Raw genomic sequence first — 20,259 nt, forward strand, 5'->3', positions numbered from 1 at the left:
TTTCAGAAACATCGAGCACATTCTGAGAGCCAACACTGCTAAAATCATCAAGCAGATAAGTCTGTGTATGTCAATTTACCATGTAGCTAGGATAGTCTGAGCAGTACAAATGATGCCTTTGAATTTTGTCATCTCGCACTGTTAGTTTGACTGGCTAGTTTATGAAAATACCGCAAAGATACATGGTAACAATGAGCTGATCTCTAAATTGGAAGGCAAAATTCAAAATTCCCCTTAAACAAGATGAAAGACGACAAGGCGGACAAAGTTAAATATGTAAATTAATTCATTTGACTTTATTTTGAATATTAAATATCCATAGTGCATTTAAATTACAAACAATTTATTGAATTACACTATGCATGGAAATCAAAGTAAAAATATTACATATCAAAATGTACATATTTCATGGACTGTGACCTGATTTCTTTTTTATTAACCGTGATATGTAATCAATAATTTCATAATATATTTTTATTAAATTACAAAAGGAAACCTTGTACCTATGACTTTGTTACATCATCTCCCATTTACAGACAGAATTAAACACTTATATACATCCAGTACCATCAAACATTAAGTTACACTTCTCAAATGTGCAAGATAAAGCAATGCATTGAACAAAATTTCCGTCAATGATTTAAGTAGATTCAAAATAATGTAGAACAGGCTACTGTTGACAAAAAAGTACACGCAACTTTCGATTTTAAATGGGATATGGGGGAGGGGGGGGGGCGAGGCGGGGGAGTCTTCAATATTTACAAATCATTTTCAAACATGAACCCCTACAGGAAGGTTTTTTTTTTTTAAAAGGAACATGCAGCTTTTGATCATTGAGGCACATTCCCATGGCTCATGTTTACAGAATTGGTCGGGCCATATGGTAGGACCACACTGCATCGTTTAATCAAAAACATCTCCGACTTGTGCAGTAACACGGCAAAACCTTCTGCATGCTGGAACCTATATTTGCACTTTGTTTTAATATGTGAGCAACAATTTATACAGCTTATCTTCGGCACTGCATTCTGAGAACTTTCAGTACTGTTGGAGATGAGAACCGAGTTTAAAGAAACAAAAAATCGCCCAACAGCTGTACTGTTCTGAACAACCCAACAAGGTAACTGGAAGCGAGATTAAAATTCATGGTGCGTAGCACAGAATAAAGCTGCTTCACATGTAGTAAGACCAGTAATTGCACAAGTTATTTTGCCAGCTGTTTTGCCTGCCAAAGAGTTTGGTGCATGTGGCTTGCTCGACAACCACATCACGATTGGATGGAGGGCAATGTTAAAAGGATCGCATCGTTCTTACGTGCATGTTGCTTTCAGCCACTTTCTTAAACATCTCACCAGAAAAGTAACCAACTGACTAGCATCGAGTACACAAGTACAGACTGACAACCACAAGTGAACACAAAAATACAAGTCTGCATTATTTTACTTAGCATAAGTGGGTCACTCACCTCAACTGCGTCTTCATAAGGCAACAGTCTAGATTGTGCCCCCTCCTCCCCTGAGGCCAATAGAATTGAATTGAAAACAGGTGATTTTGCATTAGCTGTCCAAGGGCCAAATGTTTTTTTCCTAAATTATTTCTACCCTTGGTTGTGAAGAGCTTGGGTTTATAAATAGAAACATGTGTCACTGGAAAATATATATTCTGTACTTGTCACAAGAAATATGAAAATACTTTTTGCTTTGTACAGTCTTCTCTAGTAATAGCTCACAGACAAACTAAACTGTTAGATAACGAAGGGATTGGTGTTCAAGGTTACGATATTGCACAACTACCAATACTAGTAGTTTCAAAGTTAGAATTTGGCTGGCACCTCAATAATGTAATGGAGTATTCCATCGCAACAAATATGCGTGTACAAAAGAGGTATAGTAGTGTAATCCAAGAGAGAGGGGTGCTCCTCACTAAAATATATATATAGTCAATACGCTATTTTCTAACATTCAACTGAACCAACAAAGTATTTCTGACTGACATATGCCAGGATGCACCTCCAGTCTGAACACACAGCTATTGTGCTCGTCCCATCACCTGATAAACAACCGTTCATCATTTTTACAAGATCACCACAGGGGGGCAGATCCCACAGTACCGGAATCACATGCAAGTACAAAATTAACATGCTATATTTTGTTTTAATTTTTAAATATGTAAACAGTAATGTTGGGAGTGTGTTTCAAACTAACACAATCCAGGGATTACAGGAATTATTTTTAGACAGCAAAAATGACTTGGATAAACTCATGAGACAGGGATGGTGTGCAGTGGAGCAAGAATGTTTTGGTCAGGGCACTGCAATTCTTAAGAGTGTGTTTCTATAGCCATTTTAGTATCATAACATGGTTTCTGCTTTGCAGAGGCACTAACTTGCAGTATAACTCGAGTCTCAGCCAGTAGCTGGCCTCTGGATGTTTTTAAACCCACCTTTTTGAAGCTGGTGTAAATATTTAGACAGTGTGGGACGAGGAGTGCAGCGCTGCAAACGCGTGCAAGAAAGTTAGAGAGCTATCTCCTGGGTGGGGGAACTGCGCACTTACCCCTTCTCCCCAGGATACTGCCTGACCGTAATCCAGACTCTAGCAATTGTTTCCAGACTGGTAACAGCAACAACAGAGAAGAGGCGCAAAATTTTCACAATTTTCAAAATTTTTTAAAATAATGCTTTAAAATTTAACATGGGGACATTCCACATGCAAAATGTTCCATTTTTTGAATCCATTACTGCTCCATTATCCATAACGTCTGCGTACCTTCAGGCACCGAGCGCTGAATGGTACTGAAGTCCAGTTATTAATCTATATAGATCTGACACCTTTAAGGGGTCATCCACTCTCTTTATCCTACGGCCTGATCAAACTAGGAAGGGAAATCCTACAAATGTCGTCATTCAAAATTCAGTGGTGGAATCGGGAGAATGTGTACTAATTTTATCAATAATTAAAAGACTACTCCAATTCCTGTTTCGCTTGATGTAATGTCAACATTTTTTTTAATTTAGAAAAGCTAATTACTGATTTTGTCGGACATTGTTTGCTACTGGTTAATGGAGGTTTTGCTCAAAAACACTAATCAATATATTCTCGTAAGCCCAGGCATTCAAAAGACCCAGCACGTGCTGTTAATTAGATTTCAGAGAGTCAGGGCTAGAAATCAACCCATCAGGTAAAATTGATGCCCTGGTCAAATCTACATTCCTCAATTTAGTCTTCCAGCCAAATAGCTGTCAAGAGTTCTGGCAAAGCACATGGTCTTATTATCCATTATAACCTACATATACTGTGGGTGAACTAGCCATCCCAAACAGGTATCACGGAGAAGTCTGTAACTTTACAGAAGTTTCTGGGCTGAATCTAATTTATCTAACCTGCTTCCCAGAAATCCACTTCCACGGCAATTTTCAGTTCTGCATCAGTCATCAGTGAAGATGAGCCTTTTTGCCATGATTTTGTACATCCTTTTTCCAGATTTTGCAAAATATCGATGGTATGTCAGGCCCCTGGCTTGCACCAATTAGGGAGAGCCCACTGTAAAAGTCTGTGGTGCCTTCCATTGGATTAATTTCTTTTTGGACAGATCCTTCTGGCATCGCCCAGAGAGGTCGCAGAAACGGAGTCCTGCAGACCAAAGGCAGGCGGCCATCTCTGTGATTGTTAAAAATCCCACAGCAAAAGCTGGCATTTTCCAATTCTCTGACAAAAACTGGGCCATAAAAAGCAGTGAGAGACGAGGACTGCAAGCAGGTTTCTCTCAGCAGCTAGACTTACTCGAGCTAAAAACCCACATACAGCTCAATGTCCTGAAGATTCCAATCTCCCCACTCTAAAGTCGTACAATACAAGGTACACCAGGCTTTAGCATTCTTCCTACACCCCCACCCCACCCACTGACAGCAGGCCCTCATTCCATCAATACCAGATATCCAGAAGATGAGAGTTACAGTTCAAAAAAGTGCTTTATTTTCTGTGGTGGTATTCCCCAGGGCTGGGGAGATTAGTTACATTCCCAAGATCAGGAGCGAGGCTGGAGAGTTGGAAAAAGAAAACTCTCCGAATGGATCTGTGCTGTTAAAAAGATCCGTGAGCGATGTGCTGAGATGTACAAGGTTGCAGATTTGACCTGTGACATCGCCTGCGTTCACTGATTTCAGCGGTAGTTGGCACACAGCTATCAGCAGTCATGGCCTGGGATAAAGACCATCAAGCAAGGGCTCCTGATCACTAGCTAGTAATCCCCAGCTGGAAGAGCGTGTGCATGTGGAGTCTGGGGAAAAGGCTGTGATGGATCCCACAGTGAACAACTTACAACGCTTACAATCTAGGCTTACACATGGCCAACCTGAGTGAGGTACGAACCACAAGACACTACCTGCCACTTGACACTTTTAGGGCAAGAAAAATAAAGAAATAAAGTCGGAGGAAAAATAGAATAAAATATATTTTATACATTCACAGTTCAAATATGGTTTTTCATTCTAAGCACAGACTTTGCCTTTTTATATGTCAACAGGAAACATGCTTCAACAATCAACAGGAAACTTTGCTGATTTTTCCTCGGTTTTAATCTCTAAATCACTGTGGCCAAAAATAAATTACCAAGTATTTATTATCTATAGAGGGGTGCAGAATTCATCACAATTTTTGTTTTGAGTTAAAGCTGGGATTCATACCACTGAATAGGCATCTAATGCTCTATTTGGGTAGTCCGACTTTTTCCACTCTTGGAAAGTCACCACTGTACCTGAAACACTCTCCATTTACCCTCTCCATGACACTACCCCGTGCCATACTTGGGCAACTATTTTGCTATCTGTACGACACTTAAAAGTTATACTACTTATGACAGTGTTACTCAGTCTCGGTAGCTTTTATAATATACAAATCCCAGCCCTGCAGAATTGGTGGGTTGTGGATAAGGACGTAGACACACAGAGCAGCACTATCTGCCGAGAGCCACAAGAGGAAGGTGGGACCATCGCTGGGCTCTGGGCTGCAATATAGGGACCAATGACTTGCAAAAGGAAAGTGTATGAAGACATACCACTCACATGGGCCTCAGAACAAATACTAAGGATTTTAGAACTGAAGCGCATGAACTACATGTACTGTAAATATCAGTTGCTACGTAGTAAAGTAACATCCCTAAAAATGGTATGTGTTTTTTTTGAATGTTTGAAGGCTTGTATACAGAACGGTTAGCACACATTGGTCACAGCTGTGGGGGGTTTGTTTCAAAACCAATTGTGTCATGTGTAGTGTTCAAAATATAAAAATAATTCAGTTGTGAGACACTGATTTCATACAGCTGTTGGCAGGCAGGCTGCAACCTTTGCAAACTTCACCCAGTCTGAAAAGAACAGGTACGATTATCAAAAGGCATATGGAATTTTCATGCAGCTAAAAGTATGCATCAGAAAATGACAATCGTAAAACATTGTTTCGGGCATCCCATCTATATTCCTACTGGAAACTAAGACTGCCACATTGGACAGCACTATCTGCATATGGAGGTGATCGAGAGCTCAGCTACAAAACCAGAGTACTATAAAATCACTGGACGCATTTTACATAAAGAGCGTAATGCAGATTCTGGAACAAAACCTCCTTTTAAACCCCAATGCACCTTTGAGGAGGCATAGCATGAAATCTATCTTATTGTTTACCCTCTCTCTCCCCTACCCCTGAAAAAAGCAAGCATTTACTGGCTAACTAGAACACTTTATACAGAAAATTGCAGATAAAATGGATCTTTTTTTTCCCCAAGTCTTCATTACAGTTTTTTAAAGGGAACAAAAAACTTAAGTGAACAATGAACAATCCTATGTTCTGCCAAACTGAAATTATACATAAAGCTGTAAAGAATTTGATAGGAGATTGCCAAGTGTTGAGTCCAGGGGCAACTCAAGGTTTTTGCCCAAACTTCTCTCAACCCCACCTTGATCCGACACAGACTGCTGTCCAACAAGGACAAAATAGCTTTAATATACCACACACAAAAATTCAAACATTTTATACCTTTTTGTGAATTGACTCATTACATTTTCTTGGAAGAAGATTTGGTGATTCATCCATCTTATTTTAAATCTGAACTGGCTTGCTCTGTCAAATTGCCTGATTATTAAAACAAGGAAAATCAATGCACCCTTCCGTCCCTGTTGCGTTTCAATCCTTTTCTCCATCTTCACTGCTTCCTAGGAACAAAGGGTGCAAACGAACATTAGAGATTAGAGAACATTAAGCTTCACTGACAGACCAGTAAAGTGTTCATTATCCTCATTATATTGTTGGTTTTATATTGAGCATTAAATGCAGAGTCAGGGTGGGGGAGGGAGTAAACTCATATATATAATATATATATATATTTTTTTTTAAAAAGGGTTGTTCATTTTCATTAACCTTCATCTCGGGAGAATACACTGTGCCACAGCCTTTTAAATCACTGCTTGGATGCACCAAACCATTGCTTCATATTATCTCGCCTCTATCATTAATCTCCACACATCTTGCATTATGGGTCAAGACCCTTCATCAAGGTTTCTGAACAAAAGAAATTCTGAGAGAGCATGTTTCACCAGTTTTAGGCACTACGCACATACGGCTGTGAAAATGTGCACAGGCTGCAACAAGATTACGTGGGGAGGGAAGGGGAAAGAGGAGCTTGTATAGAATGCTGAATGGAGCATAAAGTGTTACAGCATTGCTGGGGAAAGCGAGGGGTGCAAGCAGGCAATGATGCAGGGTGGGAGAGTGTAGTCTTGGTGACAGACCGACTGTGGGCGAGGGGATCAACTGGGAGATTAAAAAAATCTCGATAGAGTCTAATGGAACTGGAGAGTTTGCACATCGGCAGATTCAGCCTGAGCAGCAGCTGTGAAGATGAACAAGAATCAGATCCGTTGCCAGACACAAAATGATGGCTTTGACTTTGCTGACACCGTGCTGAAGAAGTTTTGACTCATCCAGGATTCGATGTCAGATGAAAAAGCATCTTTTGAACTTGAGGTCATTGGTAGAATTGGGTGTCACCAGTACATGTAGAACTTGATCCTCTCTCTGCTTTACTTTTTCTTAAATGGGTAAATAACCCTGGTTTGCTTTAGACATTAAAAACTAAAGGAGATAGAAACGGCCAGACCATGTGTGTTTGGTGGTTATTTTCCTACTGCACAGCTGCTGCACTCACACCATGCACGTGTTCCATTCACATTGTTGTTCCAACGTCGCATAGCCTTGATAAGCAAAAGAACTTGGCATTCGCTGAACAGCTACAAATTTGGCGCACGGATTGTCCAATATATACACCCCTGCGTAAGCCTCAATAGATGTGCGCATGTGAACCTGCTTTGAAAGGCACTGCTGAAATGAGAATCATAAAATACAGGAGGAGGCCATTCGGCCCACCGTGCCTGTGCTGGCTCTTTGAAAGAGCTGTCCAATTAATCTCACTCTTTCCCCACAGCTCTGCAAATGTTTCCTTTTCAAGTACTTATTCAATTCTCTTTTGAACATTACTATTGAATCTGCTTCCACCACTCTTTCAGGCAGTGCGTTCCAGATCACAACTCGCTGCGTAAAATTTTTTTCTCATTTCCCCTCTAGTTCTTTTGGCAATCACCTTAAATGTGTGTCCTCTGGTTACCGACCTTCCTGCCAGCAGAAACAATTTCTCCCAACTACCCCATCAAAACACCTCAACATTTTGACCACCACTATTAAATCTCCCCTTAACCTTCTCTGCTCCAAAGAGAACAATACCAGCTCCTCTAATCTCTCCAATATGCTGAAGATGTGCTGTGATAGGTCTTCATTGTGAATTTGTGTAATATTCACAAAAGGAGATAGATAAGCAAACTAAAATGTTCAGTTTTAAGTTCGGCCCAAATTTCCCCAACCTCCTTTTCCGGTGCACTTACCCAAGATACGGCGACTTGTATGTGCACATTGGTACCAACGACATAGGTTAAAAAAAAAAGGGATGAGGTCCTACGAAACGAATTTAAGGAGCTAGGAGCTAAATTAAAAAGTAGGACCTCAAAAGTAGTAATCTCGGGATTGCTACCAGTGCCACGTGCTAGTCAGAGTAGGAATCGCAGGATAGCGCAGATGAATACGTGGCTTGAGCAGTGGTGCAGCAGGGAGGGATTCAAATTCCTGGGGTATTGGAACCGGTTCTGGGGGAGGTGGGATCAGTACAAACCGGACGGTCTGCACCTGGGCAGGTCCGGAACCAATGTTCTAGAGGGAGTGTTTGCTAGTGCTGTTGGGGAGGAGTTAAACTAATATGGCAGGGGGATGGGAACCAATGCAGGGAGACAGAGGGAGACAAAAAGGAGACAAAAGCAAAAGACAGAAAGAAGATGAGGGAAAAGTGGAGGGCAGAGAAACCCAAGGCAAAGAACAAAAAGGGCCACTCTACAGCAAAATTCTAAAAGGACAAAGGGTGTTAAAAAAACAAGCCTGAAGGCTTTGTGTCTTAATGCAAGGAGTATCCGCAATAAGGTGGATGAATTAACTGTGCAAATAGATGCTAACAAATATGATGTGATTGGGATTACGGAGACTTGGCTCCAGGATGATCAGGGCTGGGAACTCAACAGCCAGGGGTATTCAACATTCAGGAAGGATAGAATAAAAGGAAAAGGAGGTGGGGTAGCATTACTGGTTAAAGGGGAGATTAATGCAATAGTTAGGAAGGACATTAGCTTGGATGATGTGGAATCTATATGGGTAGAGCTGCAGAACACCAAAGGGCAAAAAACGTTAGTGGGAGCTGTGTACAGACCTCCAAACAGTAGTAGTGATGTTGGGGAGGGTATCAAACAGGAAATTAGGGGTGCATGCAATAAAGGTGCAGCAGTTATAATGGGTGACTTTAATATGCACATAGATTGGGCGAGCCAAACTATAAACAATACGGTGGAGGAGGATTTCCTGGAGTGCATAAGGGATGGTTTTCTAGACCAATATGTCGAGGAACCAACTAGGGGGAGGCCATCTTAGACTGGGTGTTGTGTAATGAGAGAGGATTAATTAGCAATCTCATTGTGCGAGGCCCCTTGGGGAAGAGTGACCAGAATATGGTGGAATTCTGCATTAGGATGGAGAATGAAACAGTTAATTCAGAGACCATGGTCCAGAACTTAAAGAAGGGTAACTTTGAAGGTATGAGGCATGAATTGGCTAGGATAGATTGGCGAATGATACTTAAGGGGTTGACTGTGGATGGGCAATGGCAGACATTTAGAGACCGCATGGATGAACTACAACAATTGTACATTCCTGTCTGGCGTAAAAATAAAAAAGGGAAGGTGGCTCAACCGTGGCTATCAAGGGAAATCAGGGATAGTATTAAAGCCAAGTAAGTGGCATACAAATTGGCCAGAAATAGCAGCGAACCCAGGGACTGGGAGAAATTTAGAACTCAGCAGAGGAGGACAAAGAGTTTGATTAGGGCAGGGAAAATGGAGTACGAGAAGCAGCTTGCAGGGAACATTAAGGCGGATTGCAAAAGTTTCTATAGGTATGTAAAGAGAAAAAGGTTAGTAAAGACAAACGTAGGTCCCCTGCAGTCAGAATCAGGGGAAGTCATAACGGGGAACAAAGAAATGGCAGACCAATTGAACAAGTACTTTGGTTCGGTATTCACTAAGGAGGACACCAACAACCTTCCGGATATAAAAGTGGTCAGAGGGTCGAGTAAGGAGGAGGAACTGAGGGAAATCTTTATTAGTCGGGAAATTGTGTTGGGAAAATTGATGGGATTGAAGGCCGATAAATCCCCAGGGCCTGATGGACTGCATACCAGAGTACTTAAGGAGGTGGCCTTGGAAATAGCGGATGCATTGACAGTCATTTTCCAACATTCCATTGACTTTGGATCAGTTCCTATCAAGTGGAGGGTAGCCAATGTAACCCCACTTTTTAAAAGAGGGAGAGAAAACAGGGAATTATAGACCAGTCAGCCTGACCTCAGTAGTGGGTAAAATGATGGAATCAATTATTAAGGATGTCATAGCAGTGCATTTGGAAAATGGTGACATGATAGGTCCAAGTCAGCATGAATTTGTGAAAGGGAAATCATGCTTGACAAACCTTCTGGAATTTTTTGAGGATGTTTCCAGTAAAGTGGACAAGGGAGAACCAGTTGATGTGGTATATTTGGACTTTCAGAAGGCTTTCGACAAGGTCCCATACAAGAGATTAATGTGCAAAGTTAAAGCACATGGGATTGGGGGTAGTGTGCTGACGTGGATTGAGAACTGGTTGTCAGACAGGAAGCAAAGAGTAGGAGTAAATGGGTACTTTTCAGAATGGCAGGCAGTGACTAGTGGGGTACCGCAAGGTTCTGTGCTGGGGCCCCAGCTGTTTACATTGTACATTAATGATTTAGACGAAGGGATTAAATGTAGTATCTCCAAATTTGCAGATGACACTAAGTTGGGTGGCAGTGTGAGCTGCGAGGAGGATGCTATGAGGCTGCAGAGTGACTTGGATAGGTTAGGTGAGTGGGCAAATGCATGGCAGATGAAGTACAATGTGGATAAATGTGAGGTTATCCACTTTGGTGGTAAAAACAGAGAGACAGACTATTATCGGAATGGTGACAGATTAGGAAAAGGGGAGGTGCAACGAGACCTGGGTGTCATGGTACATCAGTCATTGAAGGTTGGCATGCAGGTACAGCAGGCGGTTAAGAAAGCAAATGGCATGTTGGCCTTCATAGCGAGGGGATTTGAGTACAGGGGCAGGGAGGTGTTGCTACAGTTGTACAGGGCCTTGGTGAGGCCACACCTGGACTATTGTGTAGTTTTGGTCTCCTAACTTGAGGAAGGACATTCTTGCTATTGAGGGAGTGCAGCGAAGATTCACCAGACTGATTCCCGGGATGGTGGGACTGACCTATCAAGAAAGACTGGATCAACTGGGCTTGTATTCACTGGAGTTCAGAAGAATGAGAGGGGACCTCATAGAAACGTTTAAAATTCTGACGGGTTTAGACAGGTTAGATGCAGGAAGAATGTTCCCAATATTGGGGAAGTCCAGAACCAGGGGTCACAGTCTAAGGATAAGGGGTAAGCCATTTAGGACCGAGATGAGGAGAAACTTCTTCACCCAGAGAATGGTGAACCTGTGGAATTCTCTACCACAGAAAGTTGTTGAGGCCAATTCACTAAATATATTCAAAAGGGAATTAGATGAAGTCCTTACTTCTCGGGGGATCAAGGGGTATGGCGAGAAAGCAGGAATGGGGTACTGAAGTTGCATGTTCAGCCATGAACTCATTGAATGGCGGTGCAGGCTAGAAGGGCTGAATGGCCTACTCCTGCACCTATTTTATATGTTTCTATGACTTTATGCTCCTAAAACGGCGCCAAAAATGTAGCTCCTTATTCTTCCCGCTCCGTGGACCTTCCTAGGGCTTGGCGTGGCGATCACAGTGGGGGGGGGGGGGGCAGAGCTACAGCCCTGCGCCAAAAACAGTGCCAGCAGCTGTGTGCATGCGCAGTGGAGTCTGTGAACTTGCGCAGTAGCTCCTCGCCCTCCCAGTGCGTCCCGATGTTCGCTGCCCCTATCCCGGGCCGAAGGGACGGCCCAATGTTTGCCGCCCCTATCCCGGGCCGAGTGGCCTGCCGCACAGGCCGGCCGCTGCCTTCCCTGCTTCAACCATGCTCCACAATCGGACAACCTGAGGCATCCAATCTCCCACTGACCTCCAACACAGAGACCACTGATTCCACCCACGAGACCTCTGTTCCCTCCTCCCCGAGGCCTCTGATCCTCCCCTCTGGCCGACAATCACCTGCCCGGCCTCCCTCCTCCAGTCCCGATGCTCCTCTGGCTCCCAAGTCCCAACCACCCCTCTCCCGATGCTCCTTCAGCGCCCGGCACTTCTCCAGCTCCTGAGTCCCGACCTCCGCCCCTGCTGGAAAAGTGTTCACATTTGGGAATGTTGGACGAGGAAAAAATTGTCTGTGAAACCTTCCTCATCAGCGTTCCCTAAGGTAGGAGTTCTATTTTTTATTTATTATTTACTGATTGATTTTGGTGCTTTAGGGGCAGGGTTCCTTCTATTTTATTTGTTAATTAATTGCTTATTACTTTTTATGCTTTGTGGTGCTTGGTGGTGTCTTAAATGTAGTTACTTGCGCCGATTCCTTAACTGTAAGTAAGGTCTTTCTGTGCGGACAAAAGTGGACACATACACTGCCCTAAGTTAGTTGAGTACAACTTTTTTCTGGCCAAATTGGCATAAATGGTGTAAGTGGCTGGGAACGCCCCCTTTTGAAAAAAAAACTGACCTAACAAAAAACCTAACTAACTCACTTACGTTGGCGCAAATTAAATGGCCATATTTGCAACTAAAAAGTTACACCAAAAAAAAGGGTGCAACTCATGGGGAAATTTGGGCCCTAAGCTCTTTGAAGTTAAACCAAGAGACCCAGTAAACAAGGTAAAACTTGGAATTAATTTTAAACAGGCCTACAAATTAACTAATAAAAAAATGACCATGGGGAACAGCATACTTGCACCTCTGGGACCAAGATTTAAATCCAACCCAGACTGATGGATAAAATCTCCTCCGACATCTGCAAGAACCCCGCTGGGAAAGGTACTTGGGAAATGTCTGTCCAGTGTGTGAGGGCCCACTGCACAAACCATTCTCCATCAGCACTACCTGGCAATGTGTGGGAAATGGAGAAATCCATGATCGGCGCAGTTGGGGGCCCCTTTTGTAAGGCTGGGGCTGACAACTGGTAAAAGGCCATGGTATACCTGCACTGACTGCGCCTCGTCCTGACACCACAGTGCCGCAAAAATGGAGGTCATTCCATTCCATTCTATTCCCACGGGACAGAACTACTTCAAAATGAAACTTTCGATTTAACCTTTGAAATATCAGCAACCACTCAGTAAATTTAGTAAACAAAAAACAGTTCAAACAAACATCGATGAGAACTGTGGAGTGCCATAACGTGGCAGAGTCCCCAGTCTCAGGAAGTCGGACATTGGCTAGAAAACCCACATCACACTCCTGGAAAGTGTGGAGAGACTACACAGCAAGGGGCAGAACATGAAAAAATAGCATAAACTTGAGTCTCAATAATGACAACAGCTCGAGAGTAAATGTAACAACTCACACTAAGTGCCACTAGTGGCTGCAGCCGAACCACTTAGCCCTGTTTATACAGACGCATTTGCCATTTAAAACCATCATAACTGATTACAAATGAAGGCCAGGAGAATGCATTTATCTTGGCTTCTGCAGCTGCTCCATTTCCTACGGGTGACTTTAACTACCCACAATCCGCCTGGTTTGAAGCCTTTGGGACCTCAGAATGATGGATGTAGGACTTACTTTGTAAATGAATACCATTAATACCTTTTAACAGAAGACAGACCCCCCCCCCCCCCAACAAAGCCAATCCCTCGTCGGAGGAAAATAAGCATCAATTGCGACAGCTTCCATTAACCCTGCTCAGACATTCGGTAAAACGCCACAAACTGGGCAGCAATTCTAACCCTCGTCAGTCAAGGCTAACTCTTGAATTATGATATAAAACACTAGCTGATTTCCTGTGGTGTTGCTCGTTAGTCGTCTGGGGTCTGAAGCACAGTTGTAATGATTCACAGTGAAGATGGAGCTGTTTTTAACCTGGCCTGTGCCTTTAAAGCCACCATTTAGCTACTTCATATGGGGCAGGAGTTTAAAGAGCACATTCGGAGGTGAACTATTGAGGAAAGTTTGTGTTGATTGGTTTGTAAATCCCCAGATTCTGCCCTTGCAGTGATGCCAGGTTACCTAGCGCAGAAACACCAGCTTTCTTTTCTCTCTTTTAAAAATATTGTTGATGCATTGAAGTGGGATTGCATGATAATATAGGTTAAATCTCTTAAAGCTACAATTTTTAAACAGGTAAGCAGATATAAAATAGAAGTTTGAAACCGAGGCGGGTTTATTACCATACATGCAAAAGTAAATACAATATAAAAGATACCCTTTCATTGTATAAAAATAGTGCCAAATCCACATAACATAAATCAGAGCATTTGTGTTCCCTGCAATGTAGCTTTTATGATGCACTCCCAAACCTTAAGGTAGCATCCTTTGTATCGTTGTATTCCAGATTCTCACAACTAAATGATTTCTTGTAAGATATTATTTTATTGATTTTTCTTATGTTTTCATATTGCATTTCTGTAAACTTAATGTTAACACCCAATTAATACAAAAACAATGAATTAGAATTGCTATCAACCCAATGCAGTGCATATGGAATAAATACCTACTCTTGAGGGGGCCAATTAAAGGTTAAGATGGCGAAGAAGGGGGAAATGGTCTGCCACTTTCTTTAATGCTACTGAAGGCAAAGACAGGTGCAGCTCACGGATCGCACGATCAGGCAGCTGCTGATTGAACAGCAATTTTTAAAATATCTTTTAACTGGAAGTTCACAATGATACATTAACCTGAAGAGCTGAAACCAGCTGTTATGCTCAGTCTAGCAACAGATGTGCTTCCTGTGTGTCCCCTGATCCATAGTAACTGTTTGCTAATGCCATTTAAAACTGACTCATTCACTGCATGCGGTATTTCTGGAAGTAAAACGGATGGACAAATCAGCCCTTGATTGATAGAGGCTTTAATGCATTAGGTATAGTGCTTTTACACTAAAGAGAACACATCAGGTCATGCATATACGAAAAACTGCGCAGCAAAAAAAGTTAAAAAAATTATATTACATTGACTGAATTTCAACGTGCCTACATTTGTCAGACTGGTTAATAGTGAACAATGGCCACCCATATGAAAAGCACACAGTGGTAGAGGTAACTGGAGTTAAAAGCGGTTAATTTAATAGACCAGTCTATCCTACAAATAACACGCAGTAGGCAAATCAGCTTGGGGCGGCTTCATCTCTCAGAGAACCACAATAGAGCTCACTTCGCACCAGGGTGGTTAGGTTGCCGATTGTTGCGATTAAATCAGATTTCTTCCCTCTATTTTCCCCTCGCCTGACCCTCCTTGGTCAGCGCGGTGAGCAGTTAAACGGGCAGAGTTTCCGTGATTCTGTCGTATCTCTGGTCAGCAGCCCACCTAAATGGTGCAGGAGGAAACCACTGGCCAATGCCTAATCTTCTTACAGAAACCCAACACGGGCTGGCGAAAAGGACTTTTAATGGGGATGGCGGGAAGGGAATAGAGTTCGAATATCAGTTAAAAATGTTGCGCCTGACCCCCAAGATAGCTGGGCAAAATTCCACACCACAAATATTTACATTTCATTATTCAGAGCTGGCCAGTTGCTCTCTGCCGATTTCCACAATGCTCACAGCATAGAAACCATCAGAGATCACCAAATAATACCCATCTCCTCATGCCCTCAAACCCATTCCTCTAACCAGATATCTATTTATTCAGTTCTTTCCTAATTCACAATAGGACAGATTGTACATAATCTGGAAAGACCACGTCCAGACGGAGATAACCTTTTCTTATCCACAGATCATCTTTCTATGATACTAATTGACACACACTTATTTGAACCTGATCTTCGATTTCCCCCCCAAAAAATAGGAATAGCAAACATCTGAATAGCTGAAAGACTTACCTCCTTGTTCGATGTCTGAATCAGTGAGATGAGTGAGAGAGAAGCTGGCAATGTTGGATGGGGAGATAGAAAAACGAGAATATGACGACGATGTATCTGTCCACTTTTGCTCCAAGCTCCGGGAGGATGGCGGAGGTGAAAAGTATCTCGAGGAGGGGGACGGAGACTGTTTTAACGAAGCAAGACGATTTGCTGTTTGTGAGATAAATGATGACTCTGAAGACGACATGGAGAAATCATCTTCCCATTCAAAACCACCACCTGAAAGAGGAAAGCATTGCATTGCATTTATATTACACCAATTATATTTGCAACATAAAACCACGATTAAAATTAGACCAATATTTTCTTCAGTTCGATTTAAAAAAAACAGAGGAAAATGAAATTGGGGTATCCTTCTCTGTAAATAAACTCTGTAGGAGTGGGCAGTACAATGGATTAGCATACTGTGCCGTAGGTGCTGGGATCTGAATTTCTATCTCATCCAAGTGATCATATTAAAGTCTCCTGTTTGTGGGACAATGACAATTTCTGTGAGCAAATTGGCAGTCGTGTTTCCTACACTACAACAGTGACTGTACTTCAAAAAAGTACTTCATTGGCTGTGGAGCGCTTTGGGATGGCCTGAGCTTGTGAAAGTCACTATATAAATGCACGTCTTTCTTTTTTAACAGTTGTAGAACTGAGCTTCGGGTTAACCCAATTCCTCGTGGGCACTGCCTCATACCTCTCAAGTGCTCTTCACCCAGTACGGCATCACACATTCAAAATGGTGGAAGAGTCCAATAATTCACAGAGAAATCGCAATCGGAGGGATTCTGCAATGGGTGGGTGGGAAACTCCAGCTGCCAATAACCAGTGCGTCGCAGAGACTAAAGCTGGCAGAGGCTTGGCCATAGCCCAGTCCTCAACTCACTCTGATCTTATGCCTACAGGTCCATGTTATTGTCAATCCACTCCAGGCCACTTCTGATGTTCTGGAACTGAATAAGAACTGTGTGGAATGAGCAGAACCGTAGGCCATGGAGAGTGGGAGCAGGAGGGGCAAGTCAGAACTAGTACAAACTGCACCATAGGTTGTATTCAGTGTAATCCTAACCTCCGACATTCACCAGCTTTCGATTGCCTGTGAGCAGGCAAGATCCAACCATTAAAACCTATTCCAAATACAGCTTCATGTCAAAATCAGCTGATCTACAAATCAGCCCATTTGCAGAGATCTGTCTTTGTTTGTTTGTCTGGGTGTAATTTTCAAAGTCGCGGTGAATGTTAGCATTGAAAGGAATAATGCAATTGCAGTATAATGAGAGAGATAAAAAAACTTGATGGATTCATGAAATAAATGATCTAAGCACTGGGTTTTACGATGTGGTGTACTTTGAAATAAATCAATGTCTTACTGCAAGACATACCATCAGCATTAAACACAGGAATAAAACTTCTTTGTGTTCATTTGATTTCAGTCTCAAAGGGAGAGGAAAAGGAGATGACTGTTGGTGGAAGAGCCCTTGCTCTTGTCCAACAGGTTCGAGGCTCCCTGTGTGGACGAGGACAGGGACTGCAGGGAGGATGAGCAAACTGACCACAGCACCGTGGTACAGGGGGCCATTCAAATTGGGGGAGTAAAAAGAAATGTAGTAGTGGTAGGGAACAGTATAGTTAGGGGAATAGATACTATTCTCTGCAGCCTAGAGCATGAGTCCTGAAGGCTATGCTGCCTGCCTGGTGCCAGGGTTAAGGACATCTCCTCTGGGCTGGAGAGGAAGTTGAAGTGGGAGGGGAAATATCCAGTTGTCGTGGTCCACATAGGTTCCAACGACATAGGCAGGACAAAGAGGTTCTGCTGTGGGATTATGAGCAGCTAGGGACAAAACTAAAAAGCAGAACCACAAAGGTAATAATCTCTGGATTACTACCTGAGCCATGAGCAAATTTGCATAGGGTAATTAAGATCAGAGAAATGACTTTGATGGTATGAGACTTGAATTGGTTAGATTAGACTGGCGAGTGATACTTAAAGGATTGATGGTGGATAGGCAATGCCAAACATTTAAAGATCACATGGATGAACTTCAACAATTGTACATCCCTGTCTGGAGTAAAAATAAAATGGGGAAGAGGTGGCTCAACCGTGGCTAACAAGGGAAATTAGGGATAGTGTTAAAGCCAAAGAAGAGGCATATAAATTGGGCAGAAAAAGCAGCAAACCTGAGAACTGGGAGAATTTTGTAATACAGCAGAGGACAAAGGGTTTAATTAGGAGGGGGAAAAGAGAGTATGAGAGGAAGCTTGCTGGCAACATAAAAACTGACTGCAAAAGCTTCTATAGATATGTGAAGAGAAAAAGATTAGTGAAAACAAACGTAGGTCCCTTGCAGTCAGATTCAGGTGAATTTATAATAGGGAACAAAGAAATGGCGGACCAGTTAAACAAGTACTTTGGTTCTGTTTTCATGAAGGAAGACACGAATAACTTTCCGGAAATACTAGGGGACCAAGGGTCTAGTGGGAAAGAGGAACTGAAGGAAATCCTTATTAGGCGGGAAATTGTGTTAGGGAAATTGAAGGGATTGAAGGCTGATAAATCCCCGGGGCCTGATAGTCTGCATCCCAGAGTATTTAAGGAAGTAGTCTTAGAAATAGTGGACACATTGGTGATCATTTTCCAACAGTCTATCGACTCTGGATTGGTTCCTATGGACTGGAGGGTAGCTAATGTAACACCACTTTTTAAGAAAGGAGGGAGAGAGAAAACAGGTAATTATAGATCGGTTAGCTTGACATCAGTAGTGGGGAAAATGTTGGAATCAATTATTAAAGATTAAATTGCAGCTCATTTGGAAAGCAGTGACGGGATCGGTCCAAGTCAGCATGGATTTATGAAAGGGAAATCCTGCTTGACAAATCTTCTAGAATTTTTTGAGGATGTAACTGGTGGAGTAGACAATGGAGAACCAGTGGATGTGGTGTATTTGGACTTTCAAAAGGCTTTTGACAAGGTCCCACACAAGAGATTGGTGTGCAAAATTAAAGCACATGGTATTGGGGGTAATGTACTGACGTGGATAGAGAACTGGTTAGCAGACAGGAAGCAGAGAGTCGGGATAAACGGGTCCTTTTCAGAATGGCAGGCAGTGACTAGTAGTGTGCCGCAGGGCTCAGTGCTGGGACCCCAGCTATTTACAATATACATTAATGATTTGGATGAGGGAATTAAGTATAATATCTCCAAGTTTGCAGATGACACTAAGCTGGGTGGTGGTGTGAGCTGTGAGGTAGATGCTAAAAGGCTGCAGGGTGACTTGGACAGGTTAGGTGAGTGGGCAAACGTGTGGCAGATGCCGTATAATGTGGATAAATGTGAGGTTATCCACTTTGGTGGCAAAAACATGAAGGCAGAATATTATCTGAATGGCAGCAGATTAGGAAAAGGGGAGCTGCAACGAGACCTGGGTGTCATGGTACATCAGTCATTGAAAGTTGTCATGCAGGTACAGCAGGCGGTGAAGAAGGCAAATGGTATGTTGGCCTTCATAGCTAGGGGATTTGAGTATAGGAGCAGGGCGGTCTTACTGCAGTTGTACAGGGCCTTGGTGAGGCCTCACCTGGAATAGTGTGTTCAGTTTGGGTCTCCTAATCTGAGGAAGGACGTTCTTGCTATTGAGGGAGTGCAGCGAAGGTTCACCAGATTGATTCCTGGTATGGCAGGCCATTCGGCCCTTCGAGCCTGCACCGCCATTCAATAAGATCATGGCTGATCATTCCCTCAGTACCCCTTTCCTGCTTTCTCTCCATACCCCTTGATCCCCTTAGCCGTAAGGGCCATTTCTAACTCCCTCTTGAATATATCCAATGAACTGGCATCAACAACTCTCTGTGGCAGGGAATTCCACAGGTCAACAACTCTTGGAGTGAAGAAGTTTCTCCTCATCTCAATCCTAAATGGCCTACCCCTTATCCTTAGACTATGACCCCTGGTTCTGGACTTCCCCAACATCGGGAACATTCTTCCAGCATCTAACCTGTCCAGTCCTGTCAGAATCTTATACGTTTCTATGAGATCCCCTCTCATCCTTCTAAACTCCAGTGAATCAAGGCCCAGTTGATCCAGTCTCTCCTCATATGACAGTCCAGCCATCCCTGGAATCAGTCTGGTGAACCTTCGCTGCACTCCCTCAATAGCAAGAACATCCTTCCTCAGATTAGGAAACCAAAACTAAACATAATATTCCAGGTGAGGCCTCATTAAGGCCCTGTACAGCTGCAGTAAGACCTCCCTGCTTCTATACTCAAATCCCCTAGCTATGAAGGCCAACATACCATTTGCCTTCTTCACCGCCTCCTGTACCTGCGTGCCCATTTTCAGTGACTGATGAACCATGACACCCAGGTCTCGTTGCACCTCCCCTTTTCCTAATCTGTCCCACACTGTAGATCAGAGTATAAATCAAGAAATAATGAAGGTTTATAAGAAAGGTACGGCAATAATCATGGGCGATTTTAATCTTCATATTGATTGGACAAATCAAATTGGCAAAGGTAACTTTGAGGACGAGTTTATAGAGTGTATGTGGGATTGTTTCTTGGAACAATATGTTGTGGAACCAACCAGGGAGCAGACTATTCTAGATCTG

The 20,259-nt window shown here is 42.8% G+C and overlaps 1 protein-coding gene across 2 annotated transcripts in view; it reads right to left on the reverse strand.

Annotated features, from left to right (window-relative positions):
• Positions 1 to 329: 329 nt before the first annotated feature.
• lmtk2 (lemur tyrosine kinase 2) overlaps positions 330 to 20,259 on the reverse strand; it is a 199,360-nt gene continuing 179,430 nt past the window's right edge. For both annotated transcript variants that reach the window (XM_070900769.1, XM_070900770.1), the window contains 2 exons: positions 15,626 to 15,886; positions 330 to 6,205 (listed from right to left, as the gene is read on the reverse strand). In XM_070900769.1, coding sequence (XP_070756870.1) covers positions 6,177 to 6,205; positions 15,626 to 15,886 — 290 coding nt within the window. In that variant the 3' untranslated portion in view covers positions 330 to 6,176. The remainder of the gene's footprint in view (positions 6,206 to 15,625; positions 15,887 to 20,259) is intronic.

This window comes from Pristiophorus japonicus, chromosome 15 (genome assembly GCF_044704955.1).
Source record: "Pristiophorus japonicus isolate sPriJap1 chromosome 15, sPriJap1.hap1, whole genome shotgun sequence".
NCBI classification, from domain to species: domain Eukaryota; kingdom Metazoa; phylum Chordata; class Chondrichthyes; family Pristiophoridae; genus Pristiophorus; species Pristiophorus japonicus.